We start from the raw sequence: 19,623 nt of genomic DNA on the forward strand, positions 1-19,623 counted from the left end.
AGTGCATGCGTTATGTGGCGGATCCTGGCACCTGACACGCAGCTGACTGTTACTTTCTCCTTATTCAACATTTATTTAATTTACAATGAGCTCTGCACACAATTATGTATTGCCTTTGAGGTTCAATCTAACAGCCATGCATTTAATAAATGTTTAAATAATTCTCTATACATCTTTCCCGATATTCGTCTTTGTAAAATGGCTTTTTCCACTTGCACAACTGTCCCTGAGACATGCATACATGAATAGTGTTATCTTCTTAGCTGCATCCTGCTTTCTTGCCACTCAACCTTGTGCTCAACTGACTTATCCACATTAGTTAATTCCAAAATCTAGCTTTTTGTTTTGCACACATTTTGGGTTAAGCATACAGGTCATTTCTTAATTTTCTAGAAATCTCTGGCTCAAATGTTATCTTTCAATAATATAAGCATACTGTTAACACAGCCTGATAAAAGCAGTTTAAACTTGGTTTTCTCTTTTTATTTTCTCAGATCGTATATATAAAGTGCACACAATGTTCCAGTGCTATTGATGAATAACTGTTCTCTACAAAACAATGGTCAACAAGCAACAGCCAAACTATGTCAGGATTGTCTCAATCACCACAGTACTTTTCTTTTTCATCCTACAGTGTAAAAGTAGAAAACAGCCCAAGTTTTCCATACTTCAGCTCAAACTCTATTAACTCCAGTCTTTCAGCCAATTTGGTATATACAGACTCCTTGGCACATCCTGTTCAATGTGCCATCTTACTCTTGACATGGTCTTACACATCTCTCAACTTTTTCTCATCTTCCAAAATACCATATATTCTCAGATTCACCATTCTTATTTTGTTCTCTGCAGCAACAAACTTCTGTTCCTTTTGGGTCAAAATGCTTAACATTGTTACTTCAATCAGTACTTTTCTATTATAGGGGCAACACTTTAAATGCGGTTGCTGAGCTCCAAATTTAGTCTATTTTCATGTCTTTTAGGTGTTCATCTTAACATGTGTGTATAAAATGTAGAAATCACATCTTCCTTTTTTAAATAGTATCCATTTAACACGTTTGCAGTAACTCCTTAAAGACATGAAAATACACTGCATTCAGAGCTCAGCAACCGCACAAGGAAATTATTGAATGTTAAAATAAGATTATGTCATGTACAGGGCAACACTTTTCAAGCATTCTTTCACTATGTCAGTGGCTCAACTTTACAGTAATAATATTTTTTGGGTAAGTGTCCCTTATTTTCCTTCATTTCTGAATGATTCTTACTGTTATTTGCAAAACAGCCCAGTGAGATGAATGGGAGGAAGGAAATGACAGAGGCTTGGCATGGAGGTGTTATCTGTGATAGCCAATCGGCTCAGGAGTTGTGAAATGCATGCAGGACATTTACTGTAAAGACACTTCACAGGGAGACGGTTCATTTTCATTTCTGGTAGGGCAAATATAAGGATGTTATGACATTCTTAAAAAAATAAATAAACAAAACCCTACGTTATCCAGAGTTGCTGCATTTATTTATTTATTTCATTTCTCTGTTCGTTACTTATCGGGGTAGCACTTTCAACGTGACCGTTCAGCTGAAATCCAGTAGCTTAACACGTCCGTTAACCGGGTGGGTGTAAAATTTACAAAGATGATGATAATTTGTAAAAAAAAAAAAAAAAAAAAAAAAAAAATGAAGTTAAGACAAATAATTTTTACACATATCTGGTTAACAGACATGTTAAGGTACTGGATTTCAGCCGAACAATCGCGTTGAAAGTATTGCCCGATAACAGAAAAGGACCCTTCAATCTTTTCTCAAATCTGTTAAAAGCTGATTAACAGGTCTCTTGGTTTCCCACTGTTCCTGCATATTTTCCATTTCAGCACTTCTGACTCAAATGCAAACACATTTGAGAGAGACATCAAACAGTTTTGTTAAATTCCACAATTCTTCTTTAATCACCTCCAAGTTGGTGCAGTTTTTGCGCTTGTTACTACTCAGCCAAGCTCCTTCTGGTCCTGCAGAGTGGTGCTAGCAGCAGAGAGGCTAAAAGAGCGACTGCTAACCTGATAAAAGTGTTTGTTTTCCTGCTACTACCTGGGCGACTGTCCGATCTAGCTAAACTGCAAGTATTTCTGCTTCTTGACCTGTTTTAAACTGTTTAAAGTTGTTTTTGCACCTGCACTTTTAAAGTTTGTCCTGCTTGTTGCTTTTACCTGTTGAGGCTACACACTCAAGTGCGCTAGCCTGTGTTACATATTTATTGCATTTTCCTGCTGTTGCAAAAAAAATAAAAATTATCCTTGTTTCCCGTTTTTCCTGACCTAGAGTAGTCCAAATACAGGCTTTGCTGCATTCTGGACTTTTGGAAAGTTCCTGTGTTGCCCATTTCCTTTCTTGGATAAAGGGAGGCTTCTTTGTTCACCAGTGGCAGTGGGGAGCTTGGAGCAGCCTATCTATCCCTGGAGGAGTGTTCCCAGCACAAGAATCTGGTAGTCTATTGGCCGGTTTGCGCCAAATTTTAGCTCTTTCAAGTCCCCCTGTATAAAACCTGCTTTAGCGTGGCTTTGCGCGATTTTGCACATAGCGCAGCATCAGGCAGCGGCGCTTAATTGGATTTAAACCATTCTCGGCTCCACAAAGTCTGCTCTTCACTTTTTCCCTTAGAACTGATCTAGTTCTCATAATAAACACCCTATTCCCACTCTAAAACCTGGCACTTGCTCACTAAAGCAATTATATAAGTCAGCACTAAAAAATTAAAAGCACTACACCCTCACAAACTCCCCTTGAGTACTTTGTTCCCCATTGGCCCTTTTTTTCAATTATAAAGGAATTCCCAATACTATTCTAGCATGTCCAAAGGTCAGTTGTCAATCTCCTCTCCGGTCCAGCTGGTGAATCTGGGAATCTTGAGGCAATGTTACAACTGCCTCATGTACACAGACAACCCTCTCCTCCTCACAACAAATTCCAACACATGTGAGAGATGCAACCATATAGCCAAACTGGAGGCTAAGCTCTCTCAACTCAGTACTGGCATAACCAGTCAGGAGGAGAAGGAAAACTTTTAGTTATGTACTCACCATAACTTCAGATGTTTGGGATCCATCTCGCCTACATTCTGAATGATGGGTTCGGAGCCGATCCCTCGGCTCCGACTCGGCACGCTTATGCCAAAGAGCGAAGTCTCTTACTGGCTGAGCTTACCATATCCCAGGATGCACCACTACCAGTCCCCCAGATCTAGTTTGTCCGCATACATGCACACATGCACACCCTGCTTATATAACATCGTCAGATGAAACAAGATAAAACAGTAGAACTCAAAACCGTTCAATCTCTTCTGATCTCCAAGGCAGGGGGAAGGAGGGTGGGTATTAGGAATGTGCGAGATGGATCCCAAACATCTGAAGTTATGGTGAGTACATAACTAAAAGATGTTATGTGATCCTATCTCGCCTACATTCTGAATGATGGGACAGCGTCCTAGCACCTGAATCCTGGGTGGCTCACTGGAAAACACTCCTGAGTACCGTGGAACCAAATGAAGCTCGTCCTCTAGATGCCACATCCAATTTGTAGTGTGAAATGAAAGTGTGCGGATTGGACCAAGTAGCCGCAGCACAGATTTCCGATATAGCGAGCTTGGAATGAAAAGCTATAGAAGTAGCCATAGCTCTGGTAGAATGAGCCTTGATAGATGTTGTAAGTTGCTTATTCAAGAAGAATAAGTCTGAGTTATGCAATCTCTGATCCATTTTGAGATAGTAGCTTTTGTGATGGTTTGGCCCAGTTTATTATCTGAGAAGGACACAAACAACTGGTCAGACTTACGAAGTTGCTGAGTCCTGTCTAAATAGAAGCGTAACTGCCTGTGAACATCCAATTTGTGAAGAGTGTATTCTGCTTCATTGGAGAATTTTGGGAAGAAAAACGGTAGCTCTAGAGATTGTTGGAGGCAGAAACTAGAACAGACCTTTGGGACAAAGGATGGATTAGGCCTAAGTGATACTCTATCCTTGTGGAAAATCAAGTACGGTGGCTTAATAGACAGGGCTTGAAGCTCTGAAACTCTTCTTGCCGAAGTAATTGCAACTAAGAAGGCAGTTTTCCAAGACAGATATTTTAACTCGCATGTAGCAGCCGGTTCGAAAGGGGAGATGTTAATGCGCGAAGCACCAAATCAAGATCCCACGGAGGTGCAGGATGAAAAATTGGTGGTCTTAATAGGCTCGCACCTTTAATGAAAGTTTTGCATAGTCTGCTGCTCATCAAAGGAGGATCCATGGATTCGTGGAATTTAGAGATAGCCGCTAGTTGGACTTTAATAGTTGAGACGGAAGATCCCTGATTAAACAAGGATGTTAAAAATTTTAAGACCTCTGGGGCAGGAGCAGTGATAGGGTCTAAGCCCTTGAGTTGAGCCCAGATAGCAAACCTCTTCCACTTACTAAGGTACAATTTGTTAGTGGTGGGTTTGTGGGCTGAAGATAAAATGTGAACAACTTCCGGGTCTAGAGTGTGCCTTCTAACTAAAGTCGGAAGTGGAGGAGCCAAGCTGTCAATTTCAAAGATTGGAGGGACTGATGTCGAAGTCCCGACTGATGGATTAGCAAGTCCGGAATCAGGTCTAAAGTCCACGGATCGTCCACTGCATGCTTCTTCAGGTAGGAAACCATACCTGACGAGGCCAGTATGGGCAATCAGAATCATTGAAGACCCCAGTTGAGAGGCTTTTGAATAACTCTGGGAAGAAGCGGAATTGGAGGAAAGGCATAAAGTAGCCCTGTTGGCCAAGGTTGTGCTAGAGCATCCATGGCTGGTACTCCCTGATGTGGGATCAAGGAGAAGAACCTTTGGCACTTGGTGTTTAATGGAGTTGCAAATAGGTCGCAGCACGGCGTCCCCATCTCCTGAAAACCTGAGCTGCTACTGTGTGGTTTAGAGACCACTCGTGAGGAGAAAGAATTGTCCTGCTCAATTTGTCTGCCAATATATTTGACTTTCCCGGGATGTGGGTCGCTACCAAGAAGCGGTTGGTAGCTACAGCCCATTCCCACACTCTCATGGCCTCTCTGCAAAGGGGGTATGATCTGGTCCCTCCTTGTTTGTTCAGATACAAAACCACCGACATGTTGTCTGTGTGGATGGCGATGATGCCCTGAGGAAGAAACTTGTGTAAGGCTTGTAGGGATAGAAGTACAGCCCTCATCTCCAACACAATGATGTGGGGAAGAGCTTCGTCTGGAAGCCAGGAGCCCTGAACTAGCCTGCCCAGACAATGCCCCCCCCACCCTATCTGGGAGGCATCTGTCGTCAGGGTAACCACTGGAGAGGGAAGAACAAAGGGGTTTCCTTGATTCAAATTGGATGTCTGAAGCCACCAGCGAAGGTCCCTTTTGCATATATCCGTAATCATGATGTGATGATTGAGGGGAAGATCCTGAAAGGACCATTGCGTTGACAATAGCCACTGAAGAATCCTCATGTGCAATCTTGCCAGAGGGACTAAAAGAACCGTGGCAGACATTGAGCCTAGAACTTGTAGAACCATCCTGGCTGGGGCTTTGGATCTCGAGATTAGAGCTTGAACTTGGCCCTGTAAAGTTTGGATCCTTTCGGCAGGAAGAAAGACGCCGATCAATCTTGAGTCTATCTCTGGTCCTATGGATCTTATGCGTTCAGAGGGCAGCAAGACACACTTTGACCAATTGAATGTAATCCCCAGGAAACACCCAGGAGATGGTGGCTTTGAGGTTGTCCATTAGAAGATGCCTGGTGGTTGCAGTCAGGAGCCAGTCGTCCAGATAGGGAAACACTTGGAATCCAAGACTTCTCAGGTGAGCCGTCACTACTGCCAAACACTTGGTGAACACCCTGGGGCTGTGGTGAGGCCAAAGGGCAGAGCGCAAAATTGGTAATGACTGACTCCCAGGCTGAAGCGCAGATACTTCCTGGACGCCTGATGTATCGGTATGTGATAATAGGCGTCCTTGAGGTCTAAGGAGCACATCCAAACATCCTTCTCCAACAGTGGTAGAATGGATTGCAACGTGACCATTCGAATTTGGATTTCGTGACGGATTGGTTCAGTCTGCTGAGATCCAATATTGGTCTCAGGTCCCCTGTCTTTTTGGCACTAAAAGAACCTGGAGTAATTTCCTGATCCGATCTGGTCTGTGGGGACCGGTTGGATGACTCCTTTTCCTAGCAGCTTTAAAGCTTCTGCGGCTGCCATTTCCCTTTGACTGGGTGGTGGGTCCGGGATTCTTTTGGACGGTGGGGGCGAGTATGTGAATGGGATGGTGTAACCTCCGGCAATGATCCGAAGCACCCATCTGTCCCGAGTGATAGACTCCCAGGCTTTTAGGTGCTTGGCAAAACGACACCCGACTGGCTCCGGAGCAGCACAGCCGGGCAATCCCTCATGACGTGTGGGAGGCTGAAGAGCCACGAAAGGACTCGCGGTCTCCAGAATTGCGGGGCCCTCTGCCGCCTCTGGGACGGCGTCTCCCTGAAAAATTTCCCCGTCCTCTGCCTCTGGAAGGGGAATCTTCCTGCTGTTGAGAGAAAAACTTTCGAGATTTGCGGAACCACATTTTCCCCCCTCCTTTAGCCTTGGGGTAAGGCCGAAGGGAGTGGAATAACGGGCACCTACGGCAGATAGAGTTTTTCCCTCTTGCTCACAGCGGTAAGGGTGTCTTTAACCTTGGGTCCAAACAAGGAGGACCCATCAAAGGGAGCGTCGTGAAGGAAGACTTGAAGGCCTCCAGAACTGACACAAGCGGAGCCAGGCTTGTCTCCGTGAGCCACGCCTGTGCCTGCCGCTCTACCCGCCCCTTCGGCCGCATAGGAAATGAGCCTCATGGACGAGTTAGAAATTGACGTAAGGATAGCCAACTGAGAGCTAACCGACTGGGCCAGCTGCTCAGGTAGGTTACCGAGAGGGAATCTGACAACTCCTTGACCAGATCCCTCTGAAGCCTGGTAAAATGTGCCAAATAATTCAGAGACCTTAACGTAAAGGCCGCTGAAGTCAGGGTGCGCTTCCGCCTGTCCATACTCCTAGACTCCTTATTAGGAGGATGGACGGACGTTGAAGCCTCTGCCACGTCCTGTTGTGTAGCAGATGCCACCACCATAGCATCTACAGCCACGCCTTTAGTAAGGAACTCCTTCTCGGGGGGAGCAGACAAAAATTTATTTGGACGAGAAGGGACTGGTTCCACGGTATCTGGGTGTTCCCACGCCCTTCGACAAACTAAATCCAGAAGCTCGAAGGGCGGAGACACCCAGGAGGCGGAGGGCTGAGCCCCAAAGGCCTTGAGGAGCACTGACTCGTCAGTAGAGGGGGGTTTGGATATCCAGCCGCCTCGTTGTTCGGGGGAGTCCACGTGCTTCCTCTTGCACGATCTCTTCCTTGGGGGTTCCTCCGAAGACAGCTCAGAAGAACCCTCAGGAAGAGGGAACCCCACTGGGGTAACCTCAGGCCCGGGCTCCGCTGACTACGGACAGGGGAACTGCCAAAGACCCAGTCTCCACGCCTAGGGAAGGTGCCGGTAAAGCCGGGGAGATGGCCGAAGAGGACTTGGCCAAGGCACTCCTCATGGCTCTGAAAGCCGGACCCCCAGAATCCTGGGAGTGTCCGGTTCCGGAGCCGTGATAGTCGACGGAAGACCCGCAGCCGAAGCACCGAGGGAGGCTCGGAACCAGCATAGGTCCCGAACATCACCCCGGGTCCAGCCGAAGACATCCGTACCAAACTCGGACCCGAAGGCCGGGTTGGAGTAAGGGTCGGAGCCGACCCTGAGATCTCCATCGGCTCCAACAGCACCTGCTCCGACGGAGCCGAAGCAGTCGGAGGAGAATGGCAATGGGTGGGCCAAGGTCATCGGCTCCGAAGCCAACTGGGTCGGAACCAAACAAATTTTTGGAAGACTGGGGACTGGAACAGTCTTTGGAGCACCCTGTCTATATCAGAATCTGACATCCTCGAAGACCGAGAGGAAACAGAACGGGTCGAGACGGCCTCTCCAACGGCCCCAAAGGGCTAGGGGACCGGCTCGAGGCGACTCGATGAGTATCGGCGCCGAGGGAATACACACCAGATTCCATCGGTGCCGAGGTGGACTTCGCCGAGGAGGAAGTGTCTGACCGGGCAACCTTTGTCGGCTCCGAGAGCAGTGGAGCCGGCGAAGATGACCCGCCTCGATGCCCCAGCTATCGGCTCGAAGCCAGAGGAGTCGATACTGGTGGCATCGAGGCAGACCGTTCGACCTCGGCTCCAAGTCCTTGGAGCCGAAGGAGAGGCCTGCCTTTGTTTCTTAGCGATCGGATCCGACGGACTGGTCGGAGCCGGCCTTCCTTTTTGGCCGGAGAAGGAGAGGATGCCAAAGCTTCTTCGAAAGAAGGTTTAATTAATCCCTTAAGAATTAATTTATTTTTCCTCTCCTGGAGGACCCTTGAGGAAAAAGCGTGACATACACTACATGATTCCTGTAAATGCTTTGCCCCTAAGCAATACACACATAGCGAGTGATCGTCCGTGATGGACATTTTGAAGCTACATTTTACACATTTCTTGAAGCCCGAAGGCCTAGGGTTCTGAGACATTATAGAAATTTTCAGAAAGTAACTGTAAAGAACACTGGTGACACACCAAGAATAGGCTTACAGTTATCACTCGCAATACTCTGAGTTAGTCAAACACAGCACAAACTCTGTAAACTCTGTAAACTCTGAAAATGTAATAATTTCTCTCTCTTTAAAGAAGAGAAATATAAATGATTTGAAACAGAACCGAAGTCACCTACAAATAAAAAGACCGGAAAAGGCCTTTCCAGACAAGAGGTACTCCTAGTCCACACTCACAACACAAAAATTCACCAAGTGAATTTTGTCAAACACACTCAAAACACAAGAATAGCTGTTAAAACAGCTTTTTGTAGAGAATGAAGAAAATCCTGACAGAAAACTAGTGAAATAATCACTACTTAACTCAGCCAGCTCGAGACCACGTCTTCACTTGTTAGCGGCAAACGAGATCTGGGAGACTGGTAGTGGTGCATCCTGGGATATGGTAAGCTCAGCCAGTAAGAGACTTCGCTCTTTGGCATAAGCGTGCCGAGTCGGAGCCGAGGGATCGGCTCCGAACCCATCATTCAGAATGTAGGCGAGATAGGATCACATAACATGTACAGTTTTGTACCTACCATAAATGTAGATGTCCGATAGATATGCAACTGCAGTCATAACATGAGGGATCAGACACAGCTGCAGAAGACACCTCAGATTTCTTGCAGGGCCAGAGCATTATCAATTCTCAGGCAGCCCTCGGTCAGCCGGATTCCAAAGTCTGGGTCCGACGTCGGCTGATGTCGCATTTCTCTCCGACGTCAGAGTGGCTGGAGTACATAAGCATCAGCCGACGCCATTTTCTTCAGTGTTTCTTGCCCCAGATGCCAGGTGCCCTCCAAGGAAGGCTGTAATCAAATTGGAAGACAAAAACAGGATTCCAGACAAATAAATGAGCAATAAAACAAATACACCATAACAGATATCCCCAGCTAAGAGAAATAGGGATAGGAGTGGACCCTAGGCATAGAGGGGTATGGAGGGAGGGAAAATCCGACTGCAGTTGCATATCTATCGGACATCTACATTTATGGTAGGTACAAAACTGTACTATGTCCTTCAAGAATGCAACTGCAGTCATAACATGTGGGTAGAATACCATAGCTTAGCTGGGGGAGGAGGAATGCTCTAGGAGAAAGATGGAGTGGCAATCAAACCCTGCAGGACTGCCGAAGCAAAGCCTGCTCTGGATCTGGAGTATAAAGGGAATCTTGAGGCAATGTTACAACTGCCTCATGTACACAGACAACCCTCTCCTCCTCACAACAAATTCCAACACATGTGAGAGATGCAACCATATAGCCAAACTGGAGGCTAAGCTCTCTCAACTCAGTACTGGCATAACCAGTCAGGAGGAGAAGGAAAAGTACAGTTTTGTACCTACCATAAATGTAGATGTCCGATAGATATGCAACTGCAGTCATAACATGTGGGATCAGACACAGCTGCAGAAGACACCTCAGATTTCTTGCAGGGCCAGAGCATTATCAATTCTCAGGCAGCCCTCGGTCGGCCGGATTCCAAAGTCTGGGTCCGACGTCGGCTGATGTCGCATTTCTCTCCGACGTCAGAGCGGCTGGAGTACATAAGCATCAGCCGACGCCATTTTCTTCAGTGTTTCTTGCCCCAGATGCCAGGTGCCCTCCAAGGAAGGCTGTAATCAAATTGGAAGACAAAAACAGGATTCCAGACAAATAAATGAGCAATAAAACAAATACACCATAACAGATATCCCCAGCTAAGAGAAACAGGGATAGGAGTGGACCCTAGGCATAGAGGGGAATGGAGGGAGGGAAAATCCGACTGCAGTTGCATATCTATCGGACATCTACATTTATGGTAGGTACAAAACTGTACTATGTCCTTCAAGAATGCAACTGCAGTCATAACATGTGGGTAGAATACCATAGCTTAGCTGGGGGAGGAGGAATGCTCTAGGAGAAAGATGGAGTGGCAATCAAACCCTGCAGGACTGCCGAAGCAAAGCCTGCTCTGGATCTGGAGTATAAAGGGAGATTGTAGTGTTTGGAAAATTTATGCACGGAGCTCCATGTAGCAGCTTCTAGAATGTCCTTAGTAGGCACCCCTCTTAAGAATGCTGTAGAGGTGGCTGTAGCTCTGGTGGAATGTGGTCTGACATTGGCTGGAACAGTCTTTCCATGAAAGGAATAACAGAATCTGATGCAATGTCCAATCCATTTTGAAATAGTCTGTTTTGAAATTGCTTTTCCTTGGACTGCAGGGGCGTAAGCTACAAAAAGTTGTTCAGACTTCCTACTGGCCTTGGTTCTGTCCAGGTAGTATCGAAGTTGCCTGTGAATGTCCAAGGTATGTAACAGTCTTTCCCCCTTATTCTCAGGATTGGGGAAGAAAGCGGGCAGATGAATAGCTTGATTTAAAGAAACCCTAGATACCACCTTTGGCATAAAAGTAGGGTTGGTTCTTAATGAAACCCTGTCTCTGTGAAAAATTATGAACGGTGGTATTGCCATTAGGGCCTGTAGTTCAAACCCTTCTTGCTGAGGTAATTGCCAACAGGAAAGCTGTCTTCCATGAGAGAAATTGCAAGTCAACTGAAGCTGCTGGCTCAAATGGAGGTAGAGTCAGTTTTTCTAGAACAAAATTGAGGTCCCAGGCTGGCACTGGGGCCTTTATTGGTGGCTTAATGTTCTTGATTCCCCTGAGGAATTGCCTTAGCAAAGGGTGTGAAAAGACAGGAGGATCAGTGTTATATCTAGCTGAAATAGCTGATGCATGTATCTTTATGGAAGAATATGAGAGGCCGTTCTTTAGCATATCTGCCAAATAATCCAAGACGAGTGGGATGTTCAACAATGATGCATCATGTCCCTTGCTGGTATTCCAAATGCTGAATCTCTTCCATTTTGCTAAGTAAACCTTTCTCGTGGATGGTCTTCGAGCCTCTGTTAGTATCCGCTGAACTTCCTTGGAGAGAGACAGGTTGAGGTTATTTATGGGATCTCCCAGGCTGTTAGCTGCAGTGTCTGAAGGTTTGGATGCAGTGTTTTGAAATTGTGTTGAGTCAAAAGTAGAGGCCATTGGGGAAGGGCCCACTTCCTGGTGTGACATATGCTCCGCAGTAGTGGATACCAGTGTTGTCTTGGCCATTCCGGAGCTATTATGATTCCCTTGGGTCTCTCTGCTTTGATCTTTAGTAATACTGAGGTCATCAGTGGCAGAGGTGGGAATGCATAGATTGTTAGGAAGTTCCAGTTGAATGAGAGAGCATCTATTTTCCAAGCTTGTGGATGGTATGTCCTTGTGCAGAATTTTTGTAGATGATGGTTGAGATGAGAGGCAAATAGGTCTACTTCTGGCCTGCCCCATGTCGAAGTGAGTTGTGTGAAGATCTTCGGATGTAACCTCCATTCGTGTGGATCTGTGAAATTCCTGCTTAGGCTGTCCGCCAACACATTGTCTTTGCCTGGAACAAACTGGGATTGTAACTGGATGTTTAGGCTCAGTGATTTTTCCCAAAGATGCATTGTCAGTCTGCAAAGGGGGTAAGAGTGGGTGCCCCCTTGCTTGTTTATATACCACATCACAGTGGTTTTGTCTGTCCGTATCAGTAAATGGCCTTGCTGAAGTTGGTGTTGAAAGGCCTCGATGGCATGCATTACTGCCAGCATTTCCTTTTGGTTGATATGCAGATGTGTTTCCTTTGGAGACCACTGTCCTTGTATACACCTGCCTTCCATGTGCGCCCCCCATCCAAGGTCTGAGGCATCTGTGGTCATTGTGTGTGTTATCTGTGGTTTTTTGAATGACATACCTGTGTTTGCCTGGCTCACCGAGGCCCACCATAGGAATTCCTTTTGTAGGCATGGAATGAGCGGTATGGTTGTCTCCAAGTTGTTGCTGTGCTGAGACCAAATGCTTTTTAGGTACCGTTGAAGCTTTCTCATGTGTAGTCTTGCTAATGGAACCAGGAGAATGCAGGATGCCATGTAACCCAGGGCCTGTAGGAATCTCCTTGCAGTCATCTGGGTAAGTTTTGCTAAACCTTTGAAGTAATGAGTTAGCTTCTCTTGCTTGTCTTCTGTCAGGTAAGCCATTTGAGAGGCTGTGTCTAATTTTGCCCCTAAGAAGATTATTTGCTGGGATGGCTGCAGTCTTGACTTTTGGAAGTTGACTGTGTATCCCAGAGCTTGAAGTAATCGTATGACATAGTCCAAGTTTTTTGTCAATATCAATTTGTCGTCCGCTTGTATGAGGCAGTCGTCCAGGTAGGGGTAAATTTGTATCCCCTGGAGCCTGCAATGAGCAATTACTGAAGCCAGGCATTTTGTGAATACTCTGGGCGCAGTAGATAAGCCAAATGGCAATGCTGAGAATTGATAATGCTCTGGCCCTGCAAGAAATCTGAGGTGTCTTCTGCAGCTGTGTCTGATCCCACATGTTATGACTGCAGTTGCATTCTTGAAGAACATCCACACTCACTGCAATGCCAGTCTCACATAGACCTACCACGACAGCAAACCAAACACATAAACACACAAAAACATACTCGGAGGCACTAAATAAAAATCTGCCTAAGCAGCAGAGACCTCCAAAGCAGACACCCAAGCAACCGCTACCCCAAAACAAAACACGTGCAACACATAGCTCACAAAGCCAGTGTGCCGAACAGTCACAGCCCTTAAGGCTAAACAACACACCTGATACACTTGTAATAGGTGACTCTGTCGTCAGGCACACTGATGTCCCGCTCACCAGGCTGAACAAGGAGAAGGTAACGGCGAGCTGCCTGTCGGGCGCTAGGATCCGCCACATAACACAAGCACTCAGGTCACTCCAAGGCAAGTACAAATATGACTCAGTCATTGTCCATGCTGGTGTGAATGACCTGAGACGTACCTCCCTGGACTACATGAAAAGAGACATAGAGGAGCTCTTTGAGCATGTAGCCCAGGCGGGTATGACCCTGACCTTGAATAGCATCTTACCCTCACCAAGAATGATGCCACAATATGAAGACAAGATGATCAATTTCAACAATTGGCTTAAGTATTGGTGTCATTCAAAGGGGATCCAATGCCTATCTGCCTGGGATGATATGCGCGACAAGCCATGATGCTTCGCTAGGGACGGCTTGCACCTGTCACCCCTGGGCTTTCGGATATTGGCAAAGGCTCTTGCCACCCCCATAGTGCCTTTTTTAGGCAAGGCTCAAAAGACAAACCCACCTCCATAGGTATCACATGGGATAAGAAACTAAGAGTAATGCTACTCAACGCTAGAAGTCTAAAGCTCAAGATGCACGCACTCAAAACTCTCCTTAGCATGGAGAAAATCGATATCTGTGCAGTAACAGAAACCTGGTTCAAGGCTCCCGAGAGCACCCCAGCACTACCAGGTTATACCTCATACCATGTTTTTCAGCCCCAAAACTTGGACCGAACCACAAAAGGAGGGGGAGTATCAATATTCGTCAAAGATACCCACACCTCCAGGTTGGTGGCACAGCACGAAGCATCACAGACTATCCATGTGCAACTAACAGTGGGTAAAACTGCCTTCCAGTTTATAGCCTGCTACAGACCACCCTCCCAAACCCAGGAACCCCACTCGGCCTTCCTGAGAACACTGGAAAATATGAAGGTCTCTCCAAACACCATTATATTGGGCGACTTCAACTAACCTAACATAGACTGGGAGCATTACTCTAGCTCCAACACCCTAGCCCAAAGGTTCCTAGAATGTATAAACTCAAATGCTATGGAACAACTTGGTGCCACTCCTACAAGAGGGGAAAACATACTGGACCTGATCATCACCAACATGGGGACTCTATGCTCCAGACCAGAAGTGTATCCCTCACTGGTAAGATCAGACCATAAACTAATCTCACTAGATATTCACATCCCAACACCAGCCCCTGCCCAGAAAACCACAGTGAAAAACTTCTCTAAAGCAAATTTCACACTCCTCAAAACTGAGGTGGAATCCTTCAAAGCCCCCGGGCCTGTGGAAAATACGGCCCAGACCGCAGAATCCTTTATAAACGCATTCTATGAACACCTTCAGGAATGCATGGATCATGTAATCCCAAATAAAACCAAGACCCAATCCTCCAAAGTTAGGCGTCCTGTCTGGTGGACCCCAGCCATAAACAAACTATACAATAGAAGGAGGAAGGCTACTACATGATAGAGCAAAATCCCAATAAGGGAAGGCATCTCTGATCAGTATTAGCAAAAAACTACGGGCACTCATAAAATCGTCTAAGGCCAGCTTCGAGAGAAAAATTGCACAGGACACTAAGGATAATCACAAGGCTTTCTTTAGTTGTGTTAGGAACCTGGGTGGGAATTCCCAGATATGCTCAGAATTAGTCCAAAATGACAAAAAATACACCGAACCCACAGACATTGCCAACATCCTAGCTGACAAGTTCAGCGCAAACTTCTCCCCCCCCTTCCCCACCAAAAGGACAAATATCTATCCCAGCAGAGTGCTGCCCCCCTGACAACTCAGATGCACAGGTAAGAGCCGCCCTCTCCAAAGCAAAAAACACAGCATCAATGGGACCAGATGGTGTCCCGGGCTGTGTCCTACATGAACTCCAAGAAGAACTAAACCCAAACATAAAACTACTGTTCAATCTCAGCCTTACTACAGGATATGTACCCAAAGAGTGGCGTACAGCAACAGTGGTCCCTCTCCACAAAGATGGTGCCTCAACGGATCCTGGAAACTATCGCCCCATAAGATTGACTAGCTTGGTCTGCAAAGCTATGGAAAGGATCATCATGGACCTCATAAATAAAGATATTGGGGACCTACAGACACTGGATCCTACCCAGTTCGGCTTTGCTAAGGGCAGATCCTGCCTCTTAAACCTGGTTGATTTCTTTGAAACAGTCACCAAGGCCATTGAGGAGGGGAAGGTGGTCCACACAGCCTACCTGGACCTTGTAAAAGCCTTCGATACAATACCCCACTCGGGCATTATAGATAAGCTCACCAGCTTAAATATAAACCCCTATGTCACTAGATGGGTTGCAAACTGGCTCAAGGACAGAACCCACATGGTTAGAATTGCTGGAGCCATGTCAGACACCAAACCAGTTATAAGTGGCGTCCCACAAGGCTCAGTCCTGGGACCTCTCTTGTTCGGTATATATTTCTCGGAGGTACAGGCTAACACGGAAGGACTGTGGCTGACTAAGTTCGCAGATGACTGCAAACTGGGCTCCATAAAAGACTCTCCAACCGACACAAGCATCCTACAAAAGGGCCTCATAGAAACAGACAACTGGTGCCAGAGCCATGGCCTCAAGCTAAATGCCAAAAAGTGTATAGTCATCCCCTTTGGCAAAAACAAAGTGCCCACAAATTACCACATAGGTGGTAATCCATTAAGTATGGAAGAAGTAATTAGGGACCCAAGTTGATAGCAATCTCTCATTTGACAACCACATGGTCAAAGTGGTTAGAAAAACATTTTATATAGCCCACCTAATCATGAAGGGATTCACATCTAGATCAGGGGAGGTCATCGTGCCTCTTTACTCATCCCTCATCAGGCCCATAATTGAGTACAATGCCCCTTTTGGGATGTACCTTACCAGACACCTGCAGCAACTGGAAAGACCCCAAAAGTACCTCACTAAGAGGATCAAAGGGCTCAAACAGATGCCATATGCTGCCCAGTTAAAGAAACTCCAGCTCTACTCAGTGACAAACTGCCTGCTCAGAGGCGATGTGTGCATGACGTATGAAGCCATGTCCAACCCGGAATTAATGGACATGCTGCACCTCCGAAAATCCAAATCCCATCGAGCTACGCGCTCGAGAGACTTGAACCTCAGCACTGAAATAAATAGGACATGCTGGAGGGACAGATTCATAACCCAGAGGCTCCCTTCACTCTGGAATAAACTCCCAGTCCAGGTTAGGCAGAGTCCCTCACTGACTCTCTTCAAGAGGAATCTTGATGGGTGGATGGGAGATAGTAGGTTTACCCCGGGTATCACTTCTGTGTCACTGTTAGACAGAGGCACAGTATACTAATCTCGAAAAAGGGCATAGCAAAATTAATTTAAAATGGTTGGCGAAAGCCAAACACACTCTGGCTAGGCTTATAAATGCCCTAGGGCAGATAGCCTAGTATGAACCTATGAACCTAAGTTATTTGTGCCCCTAAATCTCAACACTCACTCGGGCTCTTTTGGCAAAGGAACAGAACTTCATGACAGTGCTTTCCCAACTCGCATACTAGCAAATCTCCCTCATTCCTCTCCAACTGTTAAACACTCCCTCTCGCCCAAAACACTGTTCAAGGGATGACACTTTTCACTCATTTTAGGCTGAATTTCACTACTTTAATAAAGGTTTTTAATAAATTTTTAACTTCTGCCATACAGACCTCAAGAAGGAAACTTTCTTCCAGCTTCTGTACTTTGTCCAGTGCTCTAATCTTCAAAGAAATTGCTTAATCACTAAATACAGACTAATCACCCTCAAAAAGGGATTAACCATTCATACAACATGATTCTGATTTACACACCTATAATCAAACATGGGTAAATACAAACAATTTTGCTAGCAGTAGAAGACTCTATTGTCAGTCTGGACTATTGCAGCTATCATACTATTGCTGATATGAATGATTCTGTTGATTTATTTAGTACAACTCACTCTGTGAGCTTAGACAACCTGTTCATCATAACTTCTATGAAGTAATATTTCTTCGCATCCAGCCTAAAGCTTGACTCCTTTAGCTAGGAATCATGCCCTCTTCTCCCTGCCCCTTCTTCTTTCTTAGATTTATGCCTTCACAGTTTTCTCTGTATGTCCACAAATTAAAATTGTCTCAAGTGAGCCCAATGACAGCTGACCTAGTCTTTTCACCTATGTTGCTCTTAAGAATCTTTTAATCAATCTTGTAAGTCTTCTCTCAGCCCTTTCCATTAGTCTGTGCCCTCTTCTACGTGAAGCCTCCAGAACTGGAAAAAGTACTGCAGCTGAGAAATGGCCATTATTTTGTAGAAGGCGAGGACTGTTTTACCCATCTCTGCAGTCAATTTCTCTACCATTCCAAACAGAAATTTTAGAGGCTACAGCTACTCATAATATTCTTGTTAAGTCAGTCCTGTTGTGAAAGTTACTCTTGGTTCCTTTTTCTGTTCTGCTAACTGAGTTTTGATCCCCATCCACAGTAAGTTTTCTATCTGAAACATGTAATTTCCAAGCTGCAACATGCCTTTTCTGGGTTAAATGTCAGCTGCCACTTGTCAGCCCATGAAATCAGCTTCCTCAAAGTTTTATATTTCTCACTAGTTTTGGCATTGGCCATAAAAGTTCACAGTGCTCTCAGTTATCTCTGACATGCATAAAATAAATAATGCATGACCCAGAAATTACCACTAGTATCCACTTTTGGTTTTCTTTTATTTTAAGATTTTTGCCAATACAACTGCAGTGTCTTACTTGCCAACCAGTTTTGCACAACATGCTTAACTTTTCACAAATACCTATCCCTACTGTCCTTAACTTTATCAAAAGACTGCAGTGTGGGACAAATTCAGATGTGTTATTACTGAAGTCCAAGAGGGGTACATCATTTACGCAATTTCTATTCACCTCCTTTATCAGGAAGCCATAGAGATAAATCGGGTGAATATAACCGGATTCCTGGAGTACAATTCCATGCCATCTAACATTTTGATGGTTAATGATTTCAATGACATTAGGTAGCCTAGCTATTAAGGTCATCTTACTAACACTTCCAGGTAAAAAAAAAAAAAAAGTTAGAATGACTGACCTGCATTTCCCTGAAATGTCACTGACTCACCCGAAGTACCAGTAATATAGTCTCCTAGTCTTTGGGGTCTATGCATTTTTCACATATTTAATGACAAGACAGTTAAATGGATCAATCAGAAACCTGGCCTGCCATTTTAAAATCCTTGGCAGTAATATATAGGGATCCTGAGCCTTGTATTCACTTACTACCAGAATCTCTCTCTCTTTCTGTATTTTCCGCACAATTTATTTCCCATTGGTACACTTGTAACTGTCGTTACATTCCTGTTTTATGCTATCCCCCACCTTCATTTTCTTCAAAAAATGCTGCATCAACATTTATTCAAATTTCTGCCTCCTTTTGCATTCCTTCTAGCTCTAATTATCATTCTTTAACTCTGGCACTCTCCCCTTCCTTGTGGTACCTGGACATCATCATTGCACCATTCTTACTCCCCCTAGCAAGCTCGTTTCCTTCAGTGGCTACCTTCCTCAGAGTCTCCTTGTATGTATTTATTTATACAATGGTTCCCTTTTTTCCCCTTATTTTGTAGGCCCTTTCTTTTCTCCACATTGCTGAACCAACCTCTCTGTTTACATGCATCCTTTTTTCCCTTTTGTCTCTTCTCCCTTTTTTCAAAGACACCTCCATTCCTTTCCACATTAATCACTTAAAAGGAGTCTTATAAATCTTGTGCATCACCTATTCTCCAACCTTTCATCAAAACCATAAAGTTGCATGGTCACTGTTTGCTAGAGAGATCCTTACCTCGGCAACATCTAACCCTTTTGTATTGAACACTTTTATCCAGCATCTTCCCTCTACTGGTTCCCTTTTCCAAGATCTGTGACAAACCATCCTGGTCTATTCATCAGTCTGTTCAATTTTCCCTTCTCACATTTACTGATGAGCTGCTCCATTCAGTGTTAGGAAGACTAAAAGCAGTCTTCTGTTGTCTATTTTCCTGAAACCTGGTCTCTTGATTTTTTCCCCTTAACCAAATCATTCTCCTCCATTTGATGCATTTGGAGGGCTCTGTAATATTTTCAGTCAGCATACAGTACAACATATCAGTGTAATTAGCAAAATGTATGAATGGTAAACCTTACTTTTGTCAAATCCATTCCTAGTCGAACCTGTGACAGAAGATGCATAATGACGCTTTTGTGCTCCTCCACAGATTCTCCTTCAGGATCGTCATCTCGATCATCATTGGTGTCAAACTGATC

At 45.2% G+C, this 19,623-nt stretch overlaps 1 protein-coding gene across 6 annotated transcripts in view; it reads right to left on the reverse strand.

Annotated features, from left to right (window-relative positions):
• The window catches only part of OSBPL9 (oxysterol binding protein like 9), a 2,070,592-nt gene that overhangs the window by 418,276 nt on the left and 1,632,693 nt on the right, over window positions 1-19,623 (reverse strand). For all 6 annotated transcript variants that reach the window (XM_044086075.1, XM_044086074.1, XM_044086077.1 and 3 more), the window contains one exon: window positions 19,504-19,622. In XM_044086075.1, coding sequence (XP_043942010.1) covers window positions 19,504-19,622 — 119 coding nt within the window. The remainder of the gene's footprint in view (window positions 1-19,503; window position 19,623) is intronic.

Source organism: Protopterus annectens, chromosome 10.part0, assembly GCF_019279795.1.
Source record: "Protopterus annectens isolate FY-2018-M chromosome 10.part0, PAN1.0, whole genome shotgun sequence".
In the NCBI taxonomy this organism is placed as follows: domain Eukaryota; kingdom Metazoa; phylum Chordata; order Ceratodontiformes; family Protopteridae; genus Protopterus; species Protopterus annectens.